At 48.6% G+C, this 19,323-nt stretch overlaps 1 protein-coding gene across 3 annotated transcripts in view; it reads right to left on the bottom strand.

The window, feature by feature from the left end:
• COLQ (collagen like tail subunit of asymmetric acetylcholinesterase) overlaps positions 1-19,323 on the bottom strand; it is a 69,201-nt gene that overhangs the window by 14,598 nt on the left and 35,280 nt on the right. For 2 of the 3 annotated variants that reach the window (XM_068545881.1, XM_068545882.1), the window contains exons 2-11: positions 16,194-16,306; positions 14,975-15,076; positions 9,930-9,974; positions 9,567-9,593; positions 7,669-7,740; positions 5,815-5,877; positions 5,287-5,313; positions 4,583-4,627; positions 3,780-3,815; positions 1,067-1,147 (exon numbers count right to left, since the gene is read on the bottom strand). In XM_068545881.1, the coding sequence (XP_068401982.1) occupies positions 1,067-1,147; positions 3,780-3,815; positions 4,583-4,627; positions 5,287-5,313; positions 5,815-5,877; positions 7,669-7,740; positions 9,567-9,593; positions 9,930-9,974; positions 14,975-15,076; positions 16,194-16,306 (611 nt within the window). The remainder of the gene's footprint in view (positions 1-1,066; positions 1,148-3,779; positions 3,816-4,582; positions 4,628-5,286; positions 5,314-5,814; positions 5,878-7,668; positions 7,741-9,566; positions 9,594-9,929; positions 9,975-14,974; positions 15,077-16,193; positions 16,307-19,323) is intronic. The other variant, XM_068545883.1, reaches the window with a different exon arrangement.

The raw sequence follows: 19,323 nt of genomic DNA, 5'->3' as shown, positions 1-19,323 counted from the left end.
AGTCTGAAAGCCACAGATCTAGCCTAAGGAAAGAATGGAAATGTGCCCAAACACGTTCACTTCTCAGCATTATTTGTAATTTGGTTAGGCTTCTCTTGTCCAAGCTATCTACTCTGGTTACCCATTTACCAAAATTGATGCAGAGATTTAAAAAAATGTTTAAGAGTAAGAGTGCTTAATGAATGCAGTAACACGTTAAAATGTGTGTGTTGTGATTTTTAAGTTAAAAATTTAGGATACAATAAGTATATATCGGATATAAAAGGAACAAACGACTAGAAAGTCCACGGAAGCAATAATACTGGAAGGAAGTATACATACATGGTAACATGGTTGTGCCTGGGTGTTAGGTCTTTAGATGATTTCCTTCCTAGTTTTCTGAATATTCTGTTTTCTGTGATGATCATATATTACATGCATAATGGGAAAGGAGGTAAAAAGCCAACAGACTGGCAACCAAAAGAGTAAGGGGTACACATCTCATTCGAGCAAAGGGGAGAGGTTCTCTGAGGCCCTGGGGAGAGCTCACATCACATGGTTTGACACAAGAGCCTGCTGACCAGGGGAATTCAGAATGAAAACTTTCCCTAAACCCTGAATAGTGCCAATAAAGGGGTCATTTACAAATGGGGATCTTGAGTGAGGAGAAAGCACCCTATTGCTGAGACCCAGCAGATCCTTGAACAGCAGGGAAATATCTGGGCTGATTCCAGAACTGCATCTGCGTCTGGGGCACTGAGGCAAAAAGCAGGTTTTCTGGGCGAACGAGCAGATCTGATTTCCACTCCCAGTTGCCTTGGATAAGACAGACCTGTTCTTATGAACCGAAGACCCACTCCTGCCTCTAGCCTTGACACAGCTGGACGGGCGTCCTACCCCATCCGCCTCTAACTCCCGCCTCGGTGGAGAGCCCAGGCGCCCCGGAAGGGGTGCTGTCCTGCCCCCCAGCCCAGAGGATGCTGGAGACTGTGTCCCCGCAACGTCCCTGACCTGTCCGCCCCACCCTGCCCACCTCTCTACACCCACACCCCAGGTCAGGAGGTCCGGTGATCCCTGGGATCCATACCTGCTTGCCTCGTTTTCCTGGTCTTCCTGTGGGCCCCCGGTGGCCTGCTATCCCGGGCTCGCCCTTTGGTCCCATTTCACCCTGGAAAGAAGAAAGAGAAGCAAGAGAGGAATGAGGGCACAAGGACCAGGCTCAGCTCCAGGTCGATCCAATCTCTGGCCACGGGGCCTCTCCTTGGTCACTCCCGGTCTTTTCCAGGTGGGCTGCTCTGGGAGGTTGGGAGAGCGATGAGGTCGTGTGAAGGGAGAGAGGGTTTTCAAGGAAGAGGACGGGAGGGAGAATGTTACCGTGGGTGGGGAGGTTACTATCTGAGAGAGACACCTGCCGGGCAGCACACATTTTGGTTCCTAAATCCCCATCCAGAGCGGCTAGGGTGGGAGGCGCCTGCATTTCAGGCCCCTGTGCCTGCGACACCGATGGGGGAAATGCCTTCTCCCTTAGTTGAAATTTTATGCTGTGTTTTGTTTTGTTTTGAGCACAAATTCAAATCTATGGGTTTTTGAATGATTGGACACAGTTTTGGCAACTATCATCTTTGGGAGGTTTCTGCTCACGTTATATATTTCCCCACTCTTCAGTAAAAAATTGGTTTGAGTTCCACCTCACTCCCATTTGATTCAGATAAAAACTCTTAGTGGGAGAGATGTTCCAGACACATGTTCACATACTCAATCTAGTTATTGTAAAAGGCACGGAAAGCAGCGTAAGCAACACTCCTAATTGAAAAGCTCTATTTGGAACCATCAGAACCAAATGTACCAACTGCAGAGTTCCAGAGTTTAAGGCCAGCCTTTTGTAAAACCCATCTCTCCATTTTGGTTCATCCCCTCCTTCCCCGTGTTCTTCCAGGATTCCAAGCCCACTGGTGGCTTCTTTGGCTCATGAACCCACCCCACAGGGCATCCTTAATACCTCCAGTAACCCCTCCATAGCCCAGAAGGCACCACACAAGCTAAGCTTAGCAACAGCAGCCATGAGAGTTTCTGTTAGGCAACAGCTGGTGCCCGTGAAGAGCTAACCCAGCCACTCAGACGAGGATAAACAACCGGACGACTTCTCCCAGGGAGGCCAGAGGAGGTACAACACAATGGAAAATTCCAGGGAACACCAATACACAGTAAGGATCAAGCATAAAGCTCTGAAATTACCTGTTGGCTCAGCCAGTATAATGAATTTGTCAAGCTACCAACATTTTGCCTCACCGAGAATTGTCCCTAAACCTACGATTTCTTTCCTGTCCGTCATGTCCTTCGGCCTTCTAGGATAGGGTGGATTCTCTGTGGCCATGGAGATGTTTGCATAATTTTCCTTGGCTGTTTAGAGGGGGCTGAGAGGTATCTTGTTTGGCTGGGGGAAAACAGCAGCATAAACAGCATAATTTTTTGGAAAAGATCGTCTGAAGAAAGTGTGGTCCTTCTCTTCACCAGCTGGAAGCAGCCAGTAATGTCTTGATCTAATTTCTCTCCAAAGACCTAATTATGGTCATCACATCAGCTCTGTCTTAAACAGGCTGCCCTGGGAGGGAGAGAGAACTCTGTACGGAAAGTCTAGTAAATGGTGCAGAGACCAGAGAAGCTGTCATACTTAATTTTACAGGAATGTATGTCCACTGTTGCACTGACTGAAAACCTAGACTAAGTATTTTAAAATAAAATTATTTGTCTCTCTTAATGTTTCCTTTCACTTGCTTATATAATTAATCTATTTATTTTTAACCCAACACTCTATGTAGGTAGCAGAGACAGAGTTTTTGACAGCTTTAGGCAGTGATAAATTATAATCATGTCGGATGATTGAAATTATTTAAATATGATCTACTGACAAGAGAAAGTCAGATAAAAATTGTTCATTCAAGTTTGGAAAATAAAATTTTAAGGTGAACTTGAAAACAATTTAGAATTCTAAGAAAGCATCCCGTTTGCCTGTTTGAAGAATATCATGCTCTGAGGCTTAGGCAAAAATAAGTTTCCAATGTCAGTGCCTTACAGCATGAGGAACCACCATTGTGATGGTGGTTGTCCTAAGTGATCATATAAGCACCCTTTCTCTGACACTCCCCTCGCCCTCCGATACCTCTTCCCTAAACTTAAGTAAGAGTTAAAAAAAGTCTGTCACTCAATTGCCACTTTCACAGTTTTTATCACATCTGCACACCATTCTATTGTTATTCACTAAATATTTTTTCTTTAAGTCAACCAAATTAACTCCTTTTTTATTAAGCCTTGTCCCAAGCAAATCCCACTAAATACTTAAATAGATAATAAATTTACCTATCAAATAAAAAATGTTTTAGCTGTCACCCACTAAAATAACCCTGTGGGCCTCCGGCAGTGCATGTGCCCCCCTGAAGGAGCGCTGAGCTGGGTGCAGTCAGCAGTGGTCTCAAACCCACGCCAGGGCCCTTGACCACTGCTGCTCCAGTCTGAGTGCCCGGGCACAAAGCTCTCTGCTTTTGAACAGTCCCATAGCCCTCTGACAGACAGAAGATGCAGGGAATGCCTCTCTCCACTCAGGTGGGGAATCCCTTCCTCCCACTGAGCTGGAGGGAGGTCTCACTGATGCATTCAACAACTTGCTCCCCTTTCAAACCAGAAACTTCCACAGCGAAACCCGCTTTTCATGCCTGATGAATGGAGAGGCAGACCTCTTTTCACTGTGCTTGGAAGGTCTAATTTGTTACTGAGACCTACTTTTACTACTTCTAGTTACTTACTTTCTGCCCCAACATTCCAGGAAGTCCTGGGAAACCCTGTAAAGAGAACAACAAACACAGTGACTGCCTCTGAAATAATACTTGAAAGGGCTGAGGAAGAGTTTGGTCAGCTCTTCAAGATAAAGTCCTGTCAGTCAGCCAGCCAGCCAGTCAGCCAGTCGGTCAGTCAGTCGGTCAGTCAGTCAGCCAGTCAGGCAGTCAGCCAGTCAGTCAGTCAGCCAGTCAGCCAGTCGGTCAGTCAGCCAGTCGATCAGTCAGCCAGTCAGCCAGTCGGTCAGTCAGTCAGTCAGTCAGTCAGTCAGTCGGTCAGTCAGTCAGCCAGTCAGACAATCGGTCAGTCAGTCAGTCAGTCAGTCAGATAGCCAGTCAGTCAGACAGACAGCCAGTCAGTCAGACAGCCAGTCAGCCAGCCAGCCGTCAGCCAGTGAGTCAGTCAGCCAGTCAGTCAGCCAGTCAGCCAGTCAGTCAGTCAGTCAGTCGGTCAGCCAGTCAGTCAGTCAGTCAGCCAGTCAGACAGTCGGTCAGTCAGTCAGTCAGTCAGATAGCCAGTCAGTCAGTCAGTCAATCAGTCAGTCAGCCAGTCAGTCAGTCAGTCAGCAGCCAGTCAGCCAGTCAGACAGACAGCCAGTCAGTCAGTCAGTCAGAGAATCAGCCAGTTAGTTAGTCATTCTGATAGTCAGTCAGTCAATCAGTCAGTCAGCCATTCATTCATTCATTCATTCAGCCAGTCAGCCTGCAAGATGGGGGTGGGCAGGGGCTGCCACTTCCGTTGAAGTTTATCATTTTTATGCAATGCCCATTACCTTTTCTCCTTTGGGACCCAATTCACCCCTTTCACCTCTGGATCCCTAGGAGGAAACCACAGGAGAGAGTCAATGAGTTAACTCCATTGGGGGGGAGGGGGAACTGGAGCATTTCAAACTGAAAGCTCCATAGGTCAGCACCCCACTTCCCAGGCAAAGAAACAGGCTCAGAGGTTAGGAGACTGGCCCAGGGAAGGCATGCTTTGTGAGATAACCTTCTATTTGGACCTCAAAGACCTCTACACTAATAAAGGACAACCCACAGAAAATTCCAGGTCCCAGATTTTCTCTTATCCTCTAGGGTATTTGTCCCCGGGGTCTGGCTGGGTTTTTTGTTTTTTGCTCCGTTTTTGACAGACAAGAAGGTTGTGTGGTAGAAGCTTGCTCTAAGAACACATCTGCCATTTTTGTGCAGCACCCCATGTCAGCTGTGTTCACGCTGCACCTGGCACAACTTCCAGCTCTCACTGCCCCGCCTGAGGGGCCTCCACCTCCTCCAGGAGCTCCTCCCTACCCACTTGTCCTGGCTAGGAGGTCCCTCACTCCTGTCTCGCAGCCCACTGACAAAGGACAGGGTAGTATCTAGGAGTGGTGGCTGCAGTCGCTGACTAAAGAGACCCCTGGGCCCATCCTCTGCTCATCACTGACCCCAGACCCAACAGCCCAGACCAGGCTCTGGGGAGCCATCAGAGACAAGCACCAACCTTTTCCCCTCTGGATCCAGGGTAGCCCTAAAAGAAAGCAGAAGGTGAATTGACAATCAGCCCTGTGGGACCTTTGGGTTTGGTGCAAGAGTGGAAGCCATCCCTGTATGTGGTGGTGAGATGCGTCTCCACATTGAGCTGCAAGTTTTTTGGGGGGATGGGGGAGTTGCAGCAGTAAATACAAAGATGTCCCTGAGGGTTGTGTTTAAACCAGGCCTAAAAAGAACACAGCTTTTCTTCCTCTCCCAAAGGCCTGAACAAAGGTTTCCATCTGCTTTGTTGTCCAGAGGCTTGACCCTCGCTGCCCAAGATAACAGCAGGAATGGCATCCCTCTGCCCCATGTCCCAGGACACGATGTCCCCCAAAGGGCTGGTAAAGATAAGCACACTCTGGCACCGGGTTCTCCAATATCTGTGACAATCCCCAGCCCAGGACGGCAGCCACCCGGTCCCCACTTTATAGACATCAGCTGCTCCAGAACCTTAGTAAGAAGACCTGGAAAAATCTATCTGGACCAGCACACTGACCTTGGAGCCCATTGGTCCTCTTGACCCTGGCAAGCCCATCATCCCCAGGTCACCTTTTTCACCCTGTGGGAATCAGAAGAAGGGGGAAAAAAGACCTACAGTGACATTTCCTAGAGAAACTGAACCAGAAGAGGCATGGGCAAGATCAGGATGGAACTGGGGACATTGGGGCTGGCCTGTGAACCTGAGGACCCCAAATCCTCCCTTGCTGGCTCCCAGGGGCCCAAGACTACAGACTCCACACTTCATTCTGGTATTTGACCTGAAACATAGAATGAAATTGTCCAAGGTAGAGCAGATCTTCAAACTAAATGCTCACTAACATGTTGTAAATTGACTGATGTTTGATCTTCTCCCAGAGAAGGCTAGGAAAGGGAGGGGGAGAGAGCATGCAGACAATGGGGTCTCAAAGGACAAGGTATCCGCACCCCAAAAAAACTACATCTGCTCTACTCTTTGCACAGTGAGGGCCTTTCCAATGCTTCCGTATACTCTTACCCTAGGTTTGCAGCCAAGCAGAGTGAACATCAGCCTCTGGGTGTATACTACGGAGGCAGGGGACTAGGATTCATGGGTGGGATCTGTTAGCCCTCAGAATGGTTTACAGTTGGAACTTTCAGTGCCCTCTGTGCTAAAAAACCTTTAACCAGCGCTAAACAGTAGAAATATAAGGTGAACCACATACTTAATATTAAACTTTTTTTAGAAGTCACATTAAAAGTAAAACTAAACAGATGGAATTAACTTTAACAACAAATTTTATTTACTCTAACTAATTTAATCTAATTATCATTTTAAATAGGCCGTCAATGTAAAAATTATTCATGAGAGGTTTACATTCCATTTTTCATAATAAATATTTGAAATCTGTTGTGTATTTTACATTTAAATCACATCTCAATTCAGGTGCTAAACTTTCATCTAAAATACTTGATCTGTATTTAGATTTCATAAAATTTATAGTTAAAAAAGCAGATTCACATACTCAATTTACTCCAAAATAATTAAATATTTTCAACTAACTGAATTGAGTACAGGTTTTTGAATTCAAACTTAAATTAATTAAAATTAAATATTCAGTTCCTCAGTGGCACTAGGCATGTTTCAAGGGCTCAGTAGCCACATGTGGCTAGTGGCTGCCATATTGGATGGCTCAGCTCTATACAGGGGATTTTTAAAGAGATATCCTTGGGACTTTTCCTAAGAGGACTGGGAACAATTTTCTATTCTCAGAATAAATACAGCCAATAAGTGAGTCAGAGCAGATAGTTACATTCACCTGCTCACCCCTGACTTTTGCAGGTCAAAGTTCTGAGTCGTGGCCTCTGCACCCAATAGTCTATGACCAAAGTGTGTAAAAAGACATGGGTGTGGATGTATTAGCTTTTCCTAACCTGTCTGAGGACGGGGATTTCACCAGCATTTGGCAATCCCTCTGTGAATATAGGATTTCCGTTGTTCCAGCCCCCAACTCCCACGCCCTCACCCTCCACCCCCTGCCCAATAGCATGACAGGCCAACTGCTTTCCAGACACAAGCCCCTCTTGTGTCATCTCAGGGAACCAAATAATTGCACGCTAACCCTCAGGACAAAGGAGGACAGGGCCCCTGGGAAAGAGACGGCAGCCCCCCGTTTCTCCTCCCACAGAAGCTGAGCTGTGGGACTGACCAAGGTCTTGCAGTCCAAGCAAAGGAGGAAGTGTTTAGGGACCTCGGGGCAGCCCTCAGGCTCTCTCCTTCCTCCCCATCTGGAGGAAGTGAGTTTCACCGACTATGTGCCAGGGGCCTGGGGAGCCGCCATCTTCTCCCCTCCAGTTCTGATGCCACCGGAGCCCTGAGAGCTGCCACACTTACCCTGGGGCCTTCAGGGCCGGGCCAGCCAACAGGCCCAGGCATGCCAGGAACACCTGGGGGGCCGGGTCTGCCCTTCAAAGACAGAGAACAAAAGTCAGGACAACTGGGTTTTGTTTCCCTCCCTCTAAAACCACAGATTTGTCTCTGTGGCCTAGAGGGGAGTATGGGGCCTCCAAGCATGGCCCCAGGACTCTCATCCCCACCTTCCAAAGACTGATGGCCTAGAAAGTTGGGCCACTTGGGTATGAGTTAAAGCCCTTGATGTCACATTATGTTGACACACCAGATTGTTCTATTCGAGAAATGGAAGGTGGTAGGGAAGGGATTCTAAACTTCTTGGTTCTTCGATCGTTATCATCTCTACCCATCCACCCAAATGTCCCCTGCATTCCCATAGGTTCTCCCCAGGGAGGCAATGTAGGAGGGGAGAGGATTATGTTTGGAGAGCAGCAGCAGATGCTGGGGGTACTCCCTCAAGGTCTTTCCCCCCTGCTCAGCATGCCCATTTCCCAGGGGCTACCTTCCTTGCTGTACTAACACATTCTTTCTTACAACCTGCAAGTGTGGGTTTGCCGGGGACAATTGGAGCTGCCCAGCAATTGATGTACCTCCCCTTCCTGCAGCCAACAGCCCAGCCCCCTTACATTAAGGTAAGGCAGGACAAATTCTCTGGTGCCATTCACTCTCCAGAGCTCCCCTAGGGATCAGACTGAAGTTGGATGTCATCTGATACCACCCCACGCTGGGTTTCTTTCCCTGCCCCATCTGGGTCTCCCCTCCCCTCAGGCTCCTCTGGAGAGAGCTCCCCTAATCATTAATTCACCTGCACATGGCATAGACCATCTCTATCTCTGTGTCTAGGGAACCCAACATAAGCCAAGGAGCTATGGAAGAGTAAGCCCTGCAAGAGAGCATGGGAGCAGCGACTTGGGGTCTATGTTGACCTCTGCACCCACTGGCTAATTTCAGTTAGCCAAGCTGTAGATGTGGAAGGCTCAGCCCCTACCCAGACATCACAGGTGCTGGCATGTGTACTAGTTCCTGCTCCTGCCTTCCTCATCCACGGCAGACATCACTAATCAATCATGGCCCTTGTTAATCCTGAGCATGGAGACGATACCAGAATCCTCCCAGCCCAGCACTTCAGTCGACCGCTGGGACTTGACTGGAGTGGTCAGCTGTGCCTTAAAGGGTTGGAACTTTGCCTTACAAAGGTCTGTTTGAGGCTCTTATTGATAGTGAAAGTATTTGAATAAAACATTTAACTGGGAAAATAGTAATTTATATTTAGAACCAGAGGCATCTTTCTTGGCCAAAGTTTTGAACCTTCTTCTATATCACCAAGACCTACAATTTCAGTGCCAGCATCCATTGACTACAGCAAGCGGCAGGGGGCTTACTCCTTCCTGACACTAATGAGAATCTTAATAACATGTGTTTGGTTTACTGAGTCCCTGTGACCTGAAGTAACTCCCATTTATTTCAGCTGGGCCTTAAAGCAAAGCCATTTGTTTCTGTCTGACACTTTATTCCACTTTAATCAAATTGACAGTGAGAGTCATTTGGTGCCGCTGGCTGAGGCCTTGGAGGGTTTCTCTGATGGATGGCAGGATGAGGTGGTCTGAGGCTGGGGGAAATCTGGCCAGGCTTGGCAGCCTCTGGCAGAAGTCCGAATGCCACCAGTAGCAGGCTGCAGCTCCTGACTGAAAAGTGGGCAGAAAGAGGAGGTCACTACAGTCCTCATCAGGATGGCAGTGCTGTCATCAGCCATCTGGGTATCAGGGCCGCGGAGGTGCGCAGCTGGTCCCCACCCCTAGGCGTGCACACACTCGTGCACACACTCATTCACACCGAGCACAGCTGCCCGTGTAATGTTGACAGAACAGCATGGACCATACCTTCCTTCCCGGTCGGCCAAGCTCCCCCTGTGGATGGAGAAGACAGGTAAGCAGAGGCTGCTTTGGAGGAAAAGTTCTGGAATCAGAGGGCTTAGCAGGGCTGATGAGCGGGCATGCCCATGCGGCTTGGTCACCTGGCGGTTCACAGCACCCCCGCCACGTCAGGGGCCCCCCCAGATGCACCGGTGGGGTCCCACACCTTCAGCAGCCCAGTCACCCCGGAGCCCATCCTAAGCCCATCCCGCACTAAGGCAGGATTAGCACGTGCTTTGAAATCTGAACTTGAAAACCCTCAGTGGCGCCCCCAGAAAACAGGCTGGAATTACCAAGGAGAGGTGGGGTGAAGATAGAGGTGGTTCATACCTTTTCTCCCTTTGGTCCTGTCTTGCCGGGAAGCCCAGGTGGGCCCTACACAATCAAGATAAGAAGTGAAGAAAGCATGCATGAGCCCAAGAGCGGCCGGTGGGAGGGAGCCAAGGCCGGGAGGGGCTCCTGGGGCCCTGGCTCCTTGGCAGCCTCGTCCTCTCTGCAGATTCAGGGCTCCAGGCACAGCAGGAAGGACACTCCATACTCTCCAGCCCAGGCCCCTCTCCCCTAGGCCCCCTCTTCTTGCTTTCTCTAGGCTGTTTCCAGCAGCACCATTATTGTAATTAATGTTCACACACCTACTCTCTGCGATTTTCATTTTCTCCCTGGAATTCTTGGGTTGCCCGAAACATCCTGAGTGCTTGGTGAGAGCAGCTGAAGAGACTTGAAGATATGCTATTTGCTGAAAACGAGATGCAGCACCACCTCTCACATCTTTTCGGCTGCTCTTACCAAGTTTTCCTGGGGCCCAGACAGGACGGAAGTTAGGCTTTGCTCGCAGGAGCAGCTGACACAGAAATTCCCATGGTGGATCTATGGGTACCAGGTACAGCAAAAGTCTTCTGTTTTAAGATGTGAAGAGTGCATTTTTGTCCCACAGCCCGGCCATGGGAGCAGGGCTGAGTCCAGCTCAGGGACTCCAGGGCCCGTCGCACTAAAGCTTGACACCCCCTACGGCAGGACGCAGCTGCTTTCAGCATACGTGCCTGTGAAATGCTCAGTTGGCCAACTGTCTTCCAAGCTCCCCAGGACAGCAGAGAGGAATCCACCAAAACCCCCAGGCCACCACTTCATCCCCAACATCTGCAGGTGAGCACGCCTCACACAAAGCCTGTCTGAAACAGGATTTCTAGGAGGCTTGTCCAAATGACCAACAACCCCTCAGCCAGGGCTTCCTAAGCCTCTCTGCACATTAGAAACCCCTGGGGATCTTTTAAAATTCCCGAGGGACACAGGCATCCCAGGGGATTCTAATGTGCAGAAAAGTTTGGGAACCACTATCTTTGGTTTATCCTCCTTCTGTTTTAGGGAGGGGAGGAGGGAGAGTTTCAGTTCCGTTCTTTTTTCTTTCCCAAGCCTCACCTTTTTCCGTTTCCTTGAAATGGACTAGAACTATTTATCAGGCCGTTGTGCTCTCCCTAGCTCAGCGCTTCCCAGACTTTGATGTGGAGGTGATTCCCTCTGGAGAGTCTTGTTAAAATGCAGACTCTGATTGAAGGGTGTGGGATGGAGGAGGGGAGGGTGAGATTCTGCGTTTCCAGCAAGTTCCCAGGTGATGTCAGGGCTGCTGGTCCTCACACTGTGTCCCCGGAGTCGGCAGCACAGCCTCGGAGTGACACACGTGGGATTGCACGAGGTTGGAGGCATGCACATGGGGCTGGAGACCGCAGTCTGGGGGCAGCAGGGACCCCCTTCCCATGGGTTCTCTGTGGGTTCTGAAACCGAGCGGGGCCTGTGGCGACCCCAGGCACGGAGGCCTTTTTTTGTCCCCTTTGTTTTTTTTAACATCTTCATTGGAGTATAATTGCTTTACAATGGTGTGTTAGTTTCTGCTCTATAACAAAGTGAATCAGCTATACATATACATATATCCCCATACCCGCTTCCTCTTGCGTCTCCCTGCCACCCTCTCTATCCCACCCTTCTAGGTGGTTACAAAGCACCGAGATGATCTCCCTGTGCTATGCGGCTGCTTCCCACTAGCTAGCTATTTTACATCTGGTAGTGTATATATGTCCATGCCACTCTCTCACTTCGTCCCAGCTTACGCTTCCCCCTCCCCGTGTCCTCAGGTCCATTCTCTACATCTGCGTCTTTATTCCTGTCCTGCCCCTAGGTTCTTCAGAACCACTTTTTTTTTTTTTTTTTTTTTTTAGCTTCCATATATACGTGTTAGCATACAGTATTTGTTTTTCTCTTTCTGACTTACTTCACTCTGTATAACAGTCTCTAGGTCCATCCCATTCACTACAAATAACTCAATTTCATTCCTTTTTATGGCTGAGTAATATTCCATTGTATATATGTGCCACATCTTCTTTATCCATTCATCTGTCGATGGACATTAGGTTGCTTCCAGGTCCTGGCTATTGTAAATAGAGCTGCAATGAACATTGTGGTACATGACTTTTGAATTATGGTTTTCTCAGGGTATATGCCCAGTAGTGGGATTGCTGGGTCGTATGGTAGTTCTATTTTTAGTTTTTTAAGGAACCTCCATACTGTTCTCCATAGTGGATGTATCAATTTACATTCCCACCAACTGTGCAAGAGGCTTCCCTTTTCTCCACACCCTCTCCAGCATTTATTGTTTGTAGATTTTTTGATGATGGCCAGTCTGACGGGTGTGAGGTGATGCCTCATTGTAGTTCTGATTTACATTTCTCTAATGATTAGTGGTGTTGAGCATCCTTTCATGTGTTTGTTGGCAATCTGTATATCTTCTTTGCAGAAATGTCTGTTTAGGTCGTCTGCCCATTTTTGGATTGGGTTGTTTGTTCTTTGACATTGAGCTGCATGAGCTGCTTGTAAATTTTGGAGATTAATCCTTTGCCAGTTGCTTTGTTTGCAAATATTTTCTCCCATTCTGAGGATTGTCTTTTCGTCTTGTTTATGGTTTCCTTTGCTGTGCAAAAGCGTTTAAGTTTCATTAGGTCCCATTTGCTTATTTTTGTTTTTATTTCCCTTTCTCTAGGAGGGGGGTCAAAAAGGATCTTGCTGTGATTTATGTCATAGTGTGTTCTGCCTATGTTTTCCCCTAAGAGTTTTATAGTGTCTGGCCTTACTGTCCCCTGTTTCTTGTAAGCAAGACTCCAGCCTCTGTGACCTTCCCTGAGTTCCAAAGGGTGGATTCGAACAAAGGAGGAACAGCCAAGAGACCACCTGAGGAAAGATTAAAGGGACCAGAGAAGCTCATCAAGATAAGGAGATGAGGTTAAAGGAGGGCAGGCCCTGCTCACACCCTAATCTTGTCAGAGACCCCACCCTTGAACCACTGTTATAAAACCCTTCATCCAGTCCTCTGGGGTTGTGACACACAGTTTTTTTTTTTTGTTGTTGTTGTTGTTGTTTTAATTAATTCATTTATTTATTTTTGGCTGTGTTGGGTCTTTGTTTCTGTGCGAGGGCTTTCTCCAGTTGCGGCAAGCGGGGGCCACTCTTCATCGCAGTGCACAGGCCTCTCACTATCGCGGCCTCTCTTGTTGCGGAGCACAGGCTCCAGATGCGCAGGCTCAGTAGTTGTGGCTCACGGGCCCAGTTGCTCCGCGGCATGTGGGATCTTCCCAGACTAGGGCTCGAACTCGTGTCCCCTGCATTGGCAGGCAGATTCTCAACCACTGTGCCACCAGGGAAGCCCAGGACACACAGTTTTGAGGGCATTAGCCCGCTGTGGCCTCCTTTGCCTGGCAAAGTAATAAAGCTGTCCTCTTCTACTTCACCCAAAACTCTGTCTCCGAGATTTGATTCGGCACCAGTGCAGGGAGGCTGAGCTTTCAGCATCGTTTCTCATGTGCTATCACATGCTGTCAGTATGGACTTCAAGGCTGGCAAGATAGGAATCCCCCCAGAGCTGACCCTCGGGTGCCCACCATGCCTTTATGCGGACTCCCCAGCCCCTCTGTGGCAGCTCCGGTCCACCTGTTTTCCTCATTGCATTCGACAAACATTGATGGGGAAGCTCTACACCCCAAGCACTGGTGTGGGCTGGGCACACAGCATGAGCCAGGTGGACAACGTCCCTGCTCGCAAGACCAGGGGTCAGTTCTGTAAGAAGCCAGATAGGAAATACCTTAGGCTTTGGCTCTGAGAGAGCAATTCTATCACAACTACTCAACTCTACCCGTTAGTGCAAAAGCAGCCAGAGACGATAATATTTAATTACAAAAACAAGCCAGATTGGACCCCTGGCCATAGTTTGCCAACCCCAGCCATAGAGCTTACATTTTATGGAGGGGAGACCAAAGAGCCTAGGAACAAAAAATAAGAAAACCATAACAACGTGAGAAAACTATGCAGAGAAAGAAAATAGTCATTGGGTGGAGAGTGATGGGGAGGGTGCTGCAGGCAGAGTGGTCGAGGAGACGTGTCTGAGGAGGTGGCGGGCACACTGAACGCTGAGGGACAGAGGAGCTGGCCATGGTGAAAATCAGAAGGCAGAGCGGTCCACACAGCCGGAGCCACAAGCCTCAAGGCCCTAAGGCTGGAACAAGCTTCGGGTGCTTGAGGACTCAAGAGGTGCGCTGTGGCTGCATTGGGTGGGCAGTGGTGGTTGTTTGAGCTGATGCGGGAGTTACGGGCCCCCGTGTGTGGGGCTTTGCCCCCAGGGTGAGGAGGTTTGTCTTAGTCTTCTTCCCATGATGGAAAGCCACAGGAGGGGTTCCCCAGGAAGGGCGACATAATTCCTCCTTCCCGTCCCCATGGCAGGCCCAGACCTCAGGCTGAGGGATGTTCCTCCTCGATGGACCCCCTCTCCTGGGCCAGCCAGAGGGGCCAGGAGTCCATGAGGCAGGGTCTCTGGAGGGTACTCTTTGTCTGCCTAGAAAATCCTTTCTCTGGCATTTTGCCTGTTCCTCACTCTTACTTGAGCTTTGGTGGGGAGAGGTGAGCTACTTGGTGCCAGTATCTGGGGGCCAAACTGAGCCCAGGGTAACAAGTTCCCTGTTACCTCCATTTTTCTGGCCTGAATGCAGGTACCTCTGGGTCCACTGGGGGGGTCAACGGTCACATTGTCATCCAGTGTTTGTCTGATGATAATAACCACACCCATTATCACCACTTTGGGGGGTGACCAAGCAACCAAGCAGCTCACTTGGTCACCCCCCAAATCCAGTACTGCAAGGGAAGTTATTATCCCCATTGTGTGGAGGAGGACGTCAAGGCTGGGGGGCAGAATCCCCCAGAGATGAACTAGTGTTCTGTCCATGTGGTTCCTCCAGGGCAGGAAGACAACCCCATGTCACCTGAAAAGGGGCAGCTCTGCCCAGAGAGCATCCCTGCTCTGAACAGAGGACAGCGGGGTAGGGCCTGGGGGATGCACCGACCTGGGGCCCCGGAGGCCTGGGGGAGCTGAGCGACCCTTGCACGCATGGGGGCCGTGTGGTCTCCAGTTCCAGGACGAGATTCTTCATGTCTGGGGAGAGAAGCTTCAAGGCAAAGCGACACAGGTTACAGGTCAGACGTGGGGGACAGAGAAGGGTCACCTCCTGGACACAGACCTGTTCTATAGCCCAGCCCCTGAGGCTGGCGGTTCCCTGACACCCCAGTGGGCGTCTCAAGAAGGCGACCTCTGGGTCCCCAGTTTCCATTCTCTCATCTGCTCTGAGATGAACCTGGTCTGAATGGATTACGGAGAGGTAATGACCTCTCGGATGGAGTTAGGAAGTTCACTCAGGGGCCTTTCATCCAATGTCCAGGACAGCACCATCCAAGAGAAATAAAATGTGAGCCACCAATGCGAGACGCCTATATAGTTCAAAATGTCCTGGTAGCCACATAAAAAAGGTAAAAGGAAACAAGTGAAATTAATTTTAATAAGTATTTTATCTTACCCAATATATCCCAAGTATTATTACTTCAATGTATATTCAACGTAAAAAAATTACTGAGATATTTTACTTTCTTATAAAATGCATCCAATGTGTATTTTACACTCAGCACATCTCAACTGGAGCTGGTCACATAGGGCCAGTGGTTACTGTACTGGAGGGTACAGGTCTAAGAGGTTCTGGAAAGATCTGAGCATCTCAAATCCCTGAAACGCCCTGGCCAGTTGTCTTCTAGGTCAGCTTCTCCGATCCTGTTCTTTCCTCACCTTTTCCTCTCTCCCCACTTCCGTTCCCTCTCACAGGACTGTGTCCTGTGTCACCTCATGGATATGGTGTATGTTCAATTCGGGCTGTGGAAGGGAATTTCACAAGCACTTGGGGAGAAGAAAGACAGAAGGGAAAATGCCATGTCCGAGCCACTGATAGGAGCCCAGAAAGTTATAAATTCACCTCAATGTTTTTGAGAGGACGGGACACTTTGCCAAGTCCAATTCCCTACTGAGAAGCATTTCCCTCCATCACTTGTTTAAGGCGGTGGGAGAACAGACACGTACCAGAAACAGCTAAATGTCCAATCCAGGCTCCACCTGCCACGTGAGGGCAGAGAGCTAGATCCCTCCGGACAGACTCCCACTGAGCAGTGGGGGAGGAGGTGGGATGTGTGGTGGCCCTGGGACCTGCATTTCTGCTCTCTCACGAGCCCAAAGCTACTCACCGGACTTCGGGCCCCTCTAAAGAACGGCGGTGGGAACAGAGGGGGTGGCGGGGGGGTCAGCAGGCAGCATGCTCTGTGGCCGCCACGTTTCTTCTGATCCAGGCCGGGAAGGGCTGTTCGGAGAAAACAATGCTCATTAGCGTGGGGTCAGTGCTAGGGCCTCTGGGTGTCCACCATGCCCAGGAAGACTACGTCTCATTTCCGAGTCTCATTTCCAGCCTGTTGGGTGTGAGCGCACCTCCTGCCTGTACCTGACCTAGCCCTCCCCTGCCTTCACTGGATAAATGAACAGATGGTGCAGCCACTGTGACCATCACGAGGTCCAGGGCTCCTTCTCCAGACACTGACTGGTCACTCTGTAGATGGGACAAGGAAGGCCAAGTTCAAACTTACTCATAAGGTGCCCCCAACAGTTGGGAAGAAGGCAGTGTCTGTTAATACCCTTGATACTGTGCCCAGAAGGAACTGTTCTGAGGGGGGGAGGCAGCAGGGCTGGGGGCAGCACTGATCAGACCCAGAGCCAGGATTTCAAACATAGATTTGACTCCAGACTCTACACAGACATTCGAGGTCACGCATGCTCATTGGAGAGCTAAGGTTTAATGTCTCCAGACACAGGTGTGAGGAGATGAAGAGAGGGCCCTGGATACTTACAGCTTCCTTGTCACATGCCCGTGTTCAATGTTAGTACATGTTCAGTGTTGAAGTGTACCTGGCAGAAAGGACACGGATCCTAAGTGTACAGCCCACTGGATTCCTGCAAAGTGGACACACCCTAGAAGCCAGCACCTGGGTGGAGACACAGAACTCCCTGGCCTCTAGAAGCCCCTTCAGCTCCTGTCCAGTCTCTGCACTGCTCCCTGTCTGCTAGCCCTGGGGAGTCCTTGTGCCTGTATTTGAACTTTATATGAACGTGAATTCTTGTGTCCTTCTTTCGCTCTGCATAGCGTCTGTGAGGGGCTTCCTGGTCATTGCTTGTCGTTGTTATGCTGCTGAATAGGGTTCCTATTCAGGACCCGGCCACAACGTACTTGTCCATCCTGCTGTTGCTGCACACTGGGTTGACACCTCTACACACCCACCAGAGTGCCTAAACTGAAAAGGACAGAAAATAACAAACGTCGGGTAGGATGTGGAGCAACCAGAACGCTCATCCATTGGCTGGTGGGAGTGAAAATTGCTTCAACCTCTCTGGAAAACTCTCGGCATTGTCTACTAAAGCTGAATATAGGCACATACAATAGCTCAACAACTCACTCCTAGGTGTTTACCAATGGAGAAGTGAGTGCATGTTCACCCAACACACATACTAGAACATTCATAGCAGTGAGATCCATAATCACCCAAAGCTGTGATTTTCCAGCTCCCAGTTTTGGTCTCATGATGGCACCTCCATCTCCACCCTTTCTCCAAACCGGTGATCTCACAGAACATGGGCGGGTTTTCCCCCATCCTCTGCACTCCTCTTGCCCTGAACCCAGTTTTCAGTCTTGTCTCCCAGGGGACAGTGCTCGCCTTCTCTTTCCACCCTGTGATCCAGGACTTGCCTCATGCATCACGCAACCAAAAGGTGCTCCCCAGAAGGCACCCGGTGTGGGGCGGCTTGTGTCAGCTCCAGTGCCCTGGGAATCACTGCCCCGAGCCCACCCACACCCTCACACCCAGCAGAGGAGCATCCACTGGCAGGGCCAAAGGTCCTCAGCACCCTCAGACGCAATGCCCCCATTGGTAAGGAATATTTTTAAAGACCCCTTTGTTATCCTAAAATGAAATTCATAAATAATACAACATACCTATACAATTAAAAAATCAATATAATGCTCTGAATATAATATAAAAAAGAACTCTCAGAAAAGTGATTTATGATATAAAAATGCATATTTTGACTATAAGTGGTCAGGCACTAGCACATCAGGAAACATGATGATGTAGTTAGATGCTTGCACCTATATGTGAAACCACAGTGAATGTAACAGCTACGAACACAAGGTGCAGTAGAGGCAACACAAGTGCTTCAAGTGATGTGCCCGCTGTGCGATGTGTTTTTTTCTTGTAGTTGATTTCTAATCTCATTGTGTTGTGGTCAGAAAAGATGCTTGATATGATTTCAATTTTCTTAAATTTACCAAGGCTTCCTTTGTGGCCCAGCATGTGATCAATTCTGGAGAATGTTTCATGTGCACTTGAGAAGAATGTGTATTCTGCGGCTTTTGGGTAGAGGGCTCAATAAATATCAATCAGGTCCAGCTGGTCTAATGTGTCGTTTAAGGCCTATGTTTCCTTATTGATCTTCTGTCTGAATGATCTGTCCATTGATGAAAGTGGGGTGTTAAAGTCCCCCACTATTATTGTGTTACTATTGATTTCTCATTTTACAGCTGTTAGTATTTGCCTTATATATTGGGGTGCTCCTATATATATATATTGGGGTGCATATATATTTACAATTGTTATATCTTCTTCTTGGATTGATCCCTTGATCATTATGCAATGTCCTTCTTTATCTCTTGTAACAGTCTTTATTTTAAAGTCTATTTTGTCTGATATGAGTATTGCTATTCCAGCTTTCTTTTGATTTCCATTTGCATGGAATACCTTTTTCCATCCCCTCACTTTCTGTCTGTATGTGTCCCTAGATCTGAAGTGGGTCTCTTGTAGACAGCATATGTACAGGTCTTGTTTTTGTATCCATTCAGCCAGTCTATCTATGTCTTTTGGTTGGAGCATATAATCCATTGACATTTAAGGTAATTATCGATATGTATGTTCCTATTGCCATTTTCTTAATTGTTTTGGATTTGTTTTTGCAGGTCCTTTTCCTTCCCTTCCTCTTTTGTTCTCTTCTCTTGTGACTTGACGACTAACTTTAATGTTGTGTTTGGATTCCTTTTTCCTTTTTGTGTGCGTATCGTAGATTTTTGGTTTGCAGTTACCATGAGGTTTTGATACAGCAGTCTGTATATAAACAAGATTGTTTTAGGTTGCTGGTCTTTTAATTTCAAATGCATTTCCAGTATCCTGCACTTGTACTCTCCCTTCTCACGATCGCTGGTTTTGATAGCATATTTGTGCGCAGATGATTTCCTGCTTTTACTTTATGTTTGCCTTTACTGGCGAGCTTTTCCATTTG

The sequence above is a fragment of the Eschrichtius robustus genome, chromosome 6, assembly GCF_028021215.1.
Source record: "Eschrichtius robustus isolate mEscRob2 chromosome 6, mEscRob2.pri, whole genome shotgun sequence".
In the NCBI taxonomy this organism is placed as follows: domain Eukaryota; kingdom Metazoa; phylum Chordata; class Mammalia; order Artiodactyla; family Eschrichtiidae; genus Eschrichtius; species Eschrichtius robustus.
Note: the sequence above shows the minus strand (reverse complement) of the source record. Positions and strands in the feature narration are given on the sequence as shown.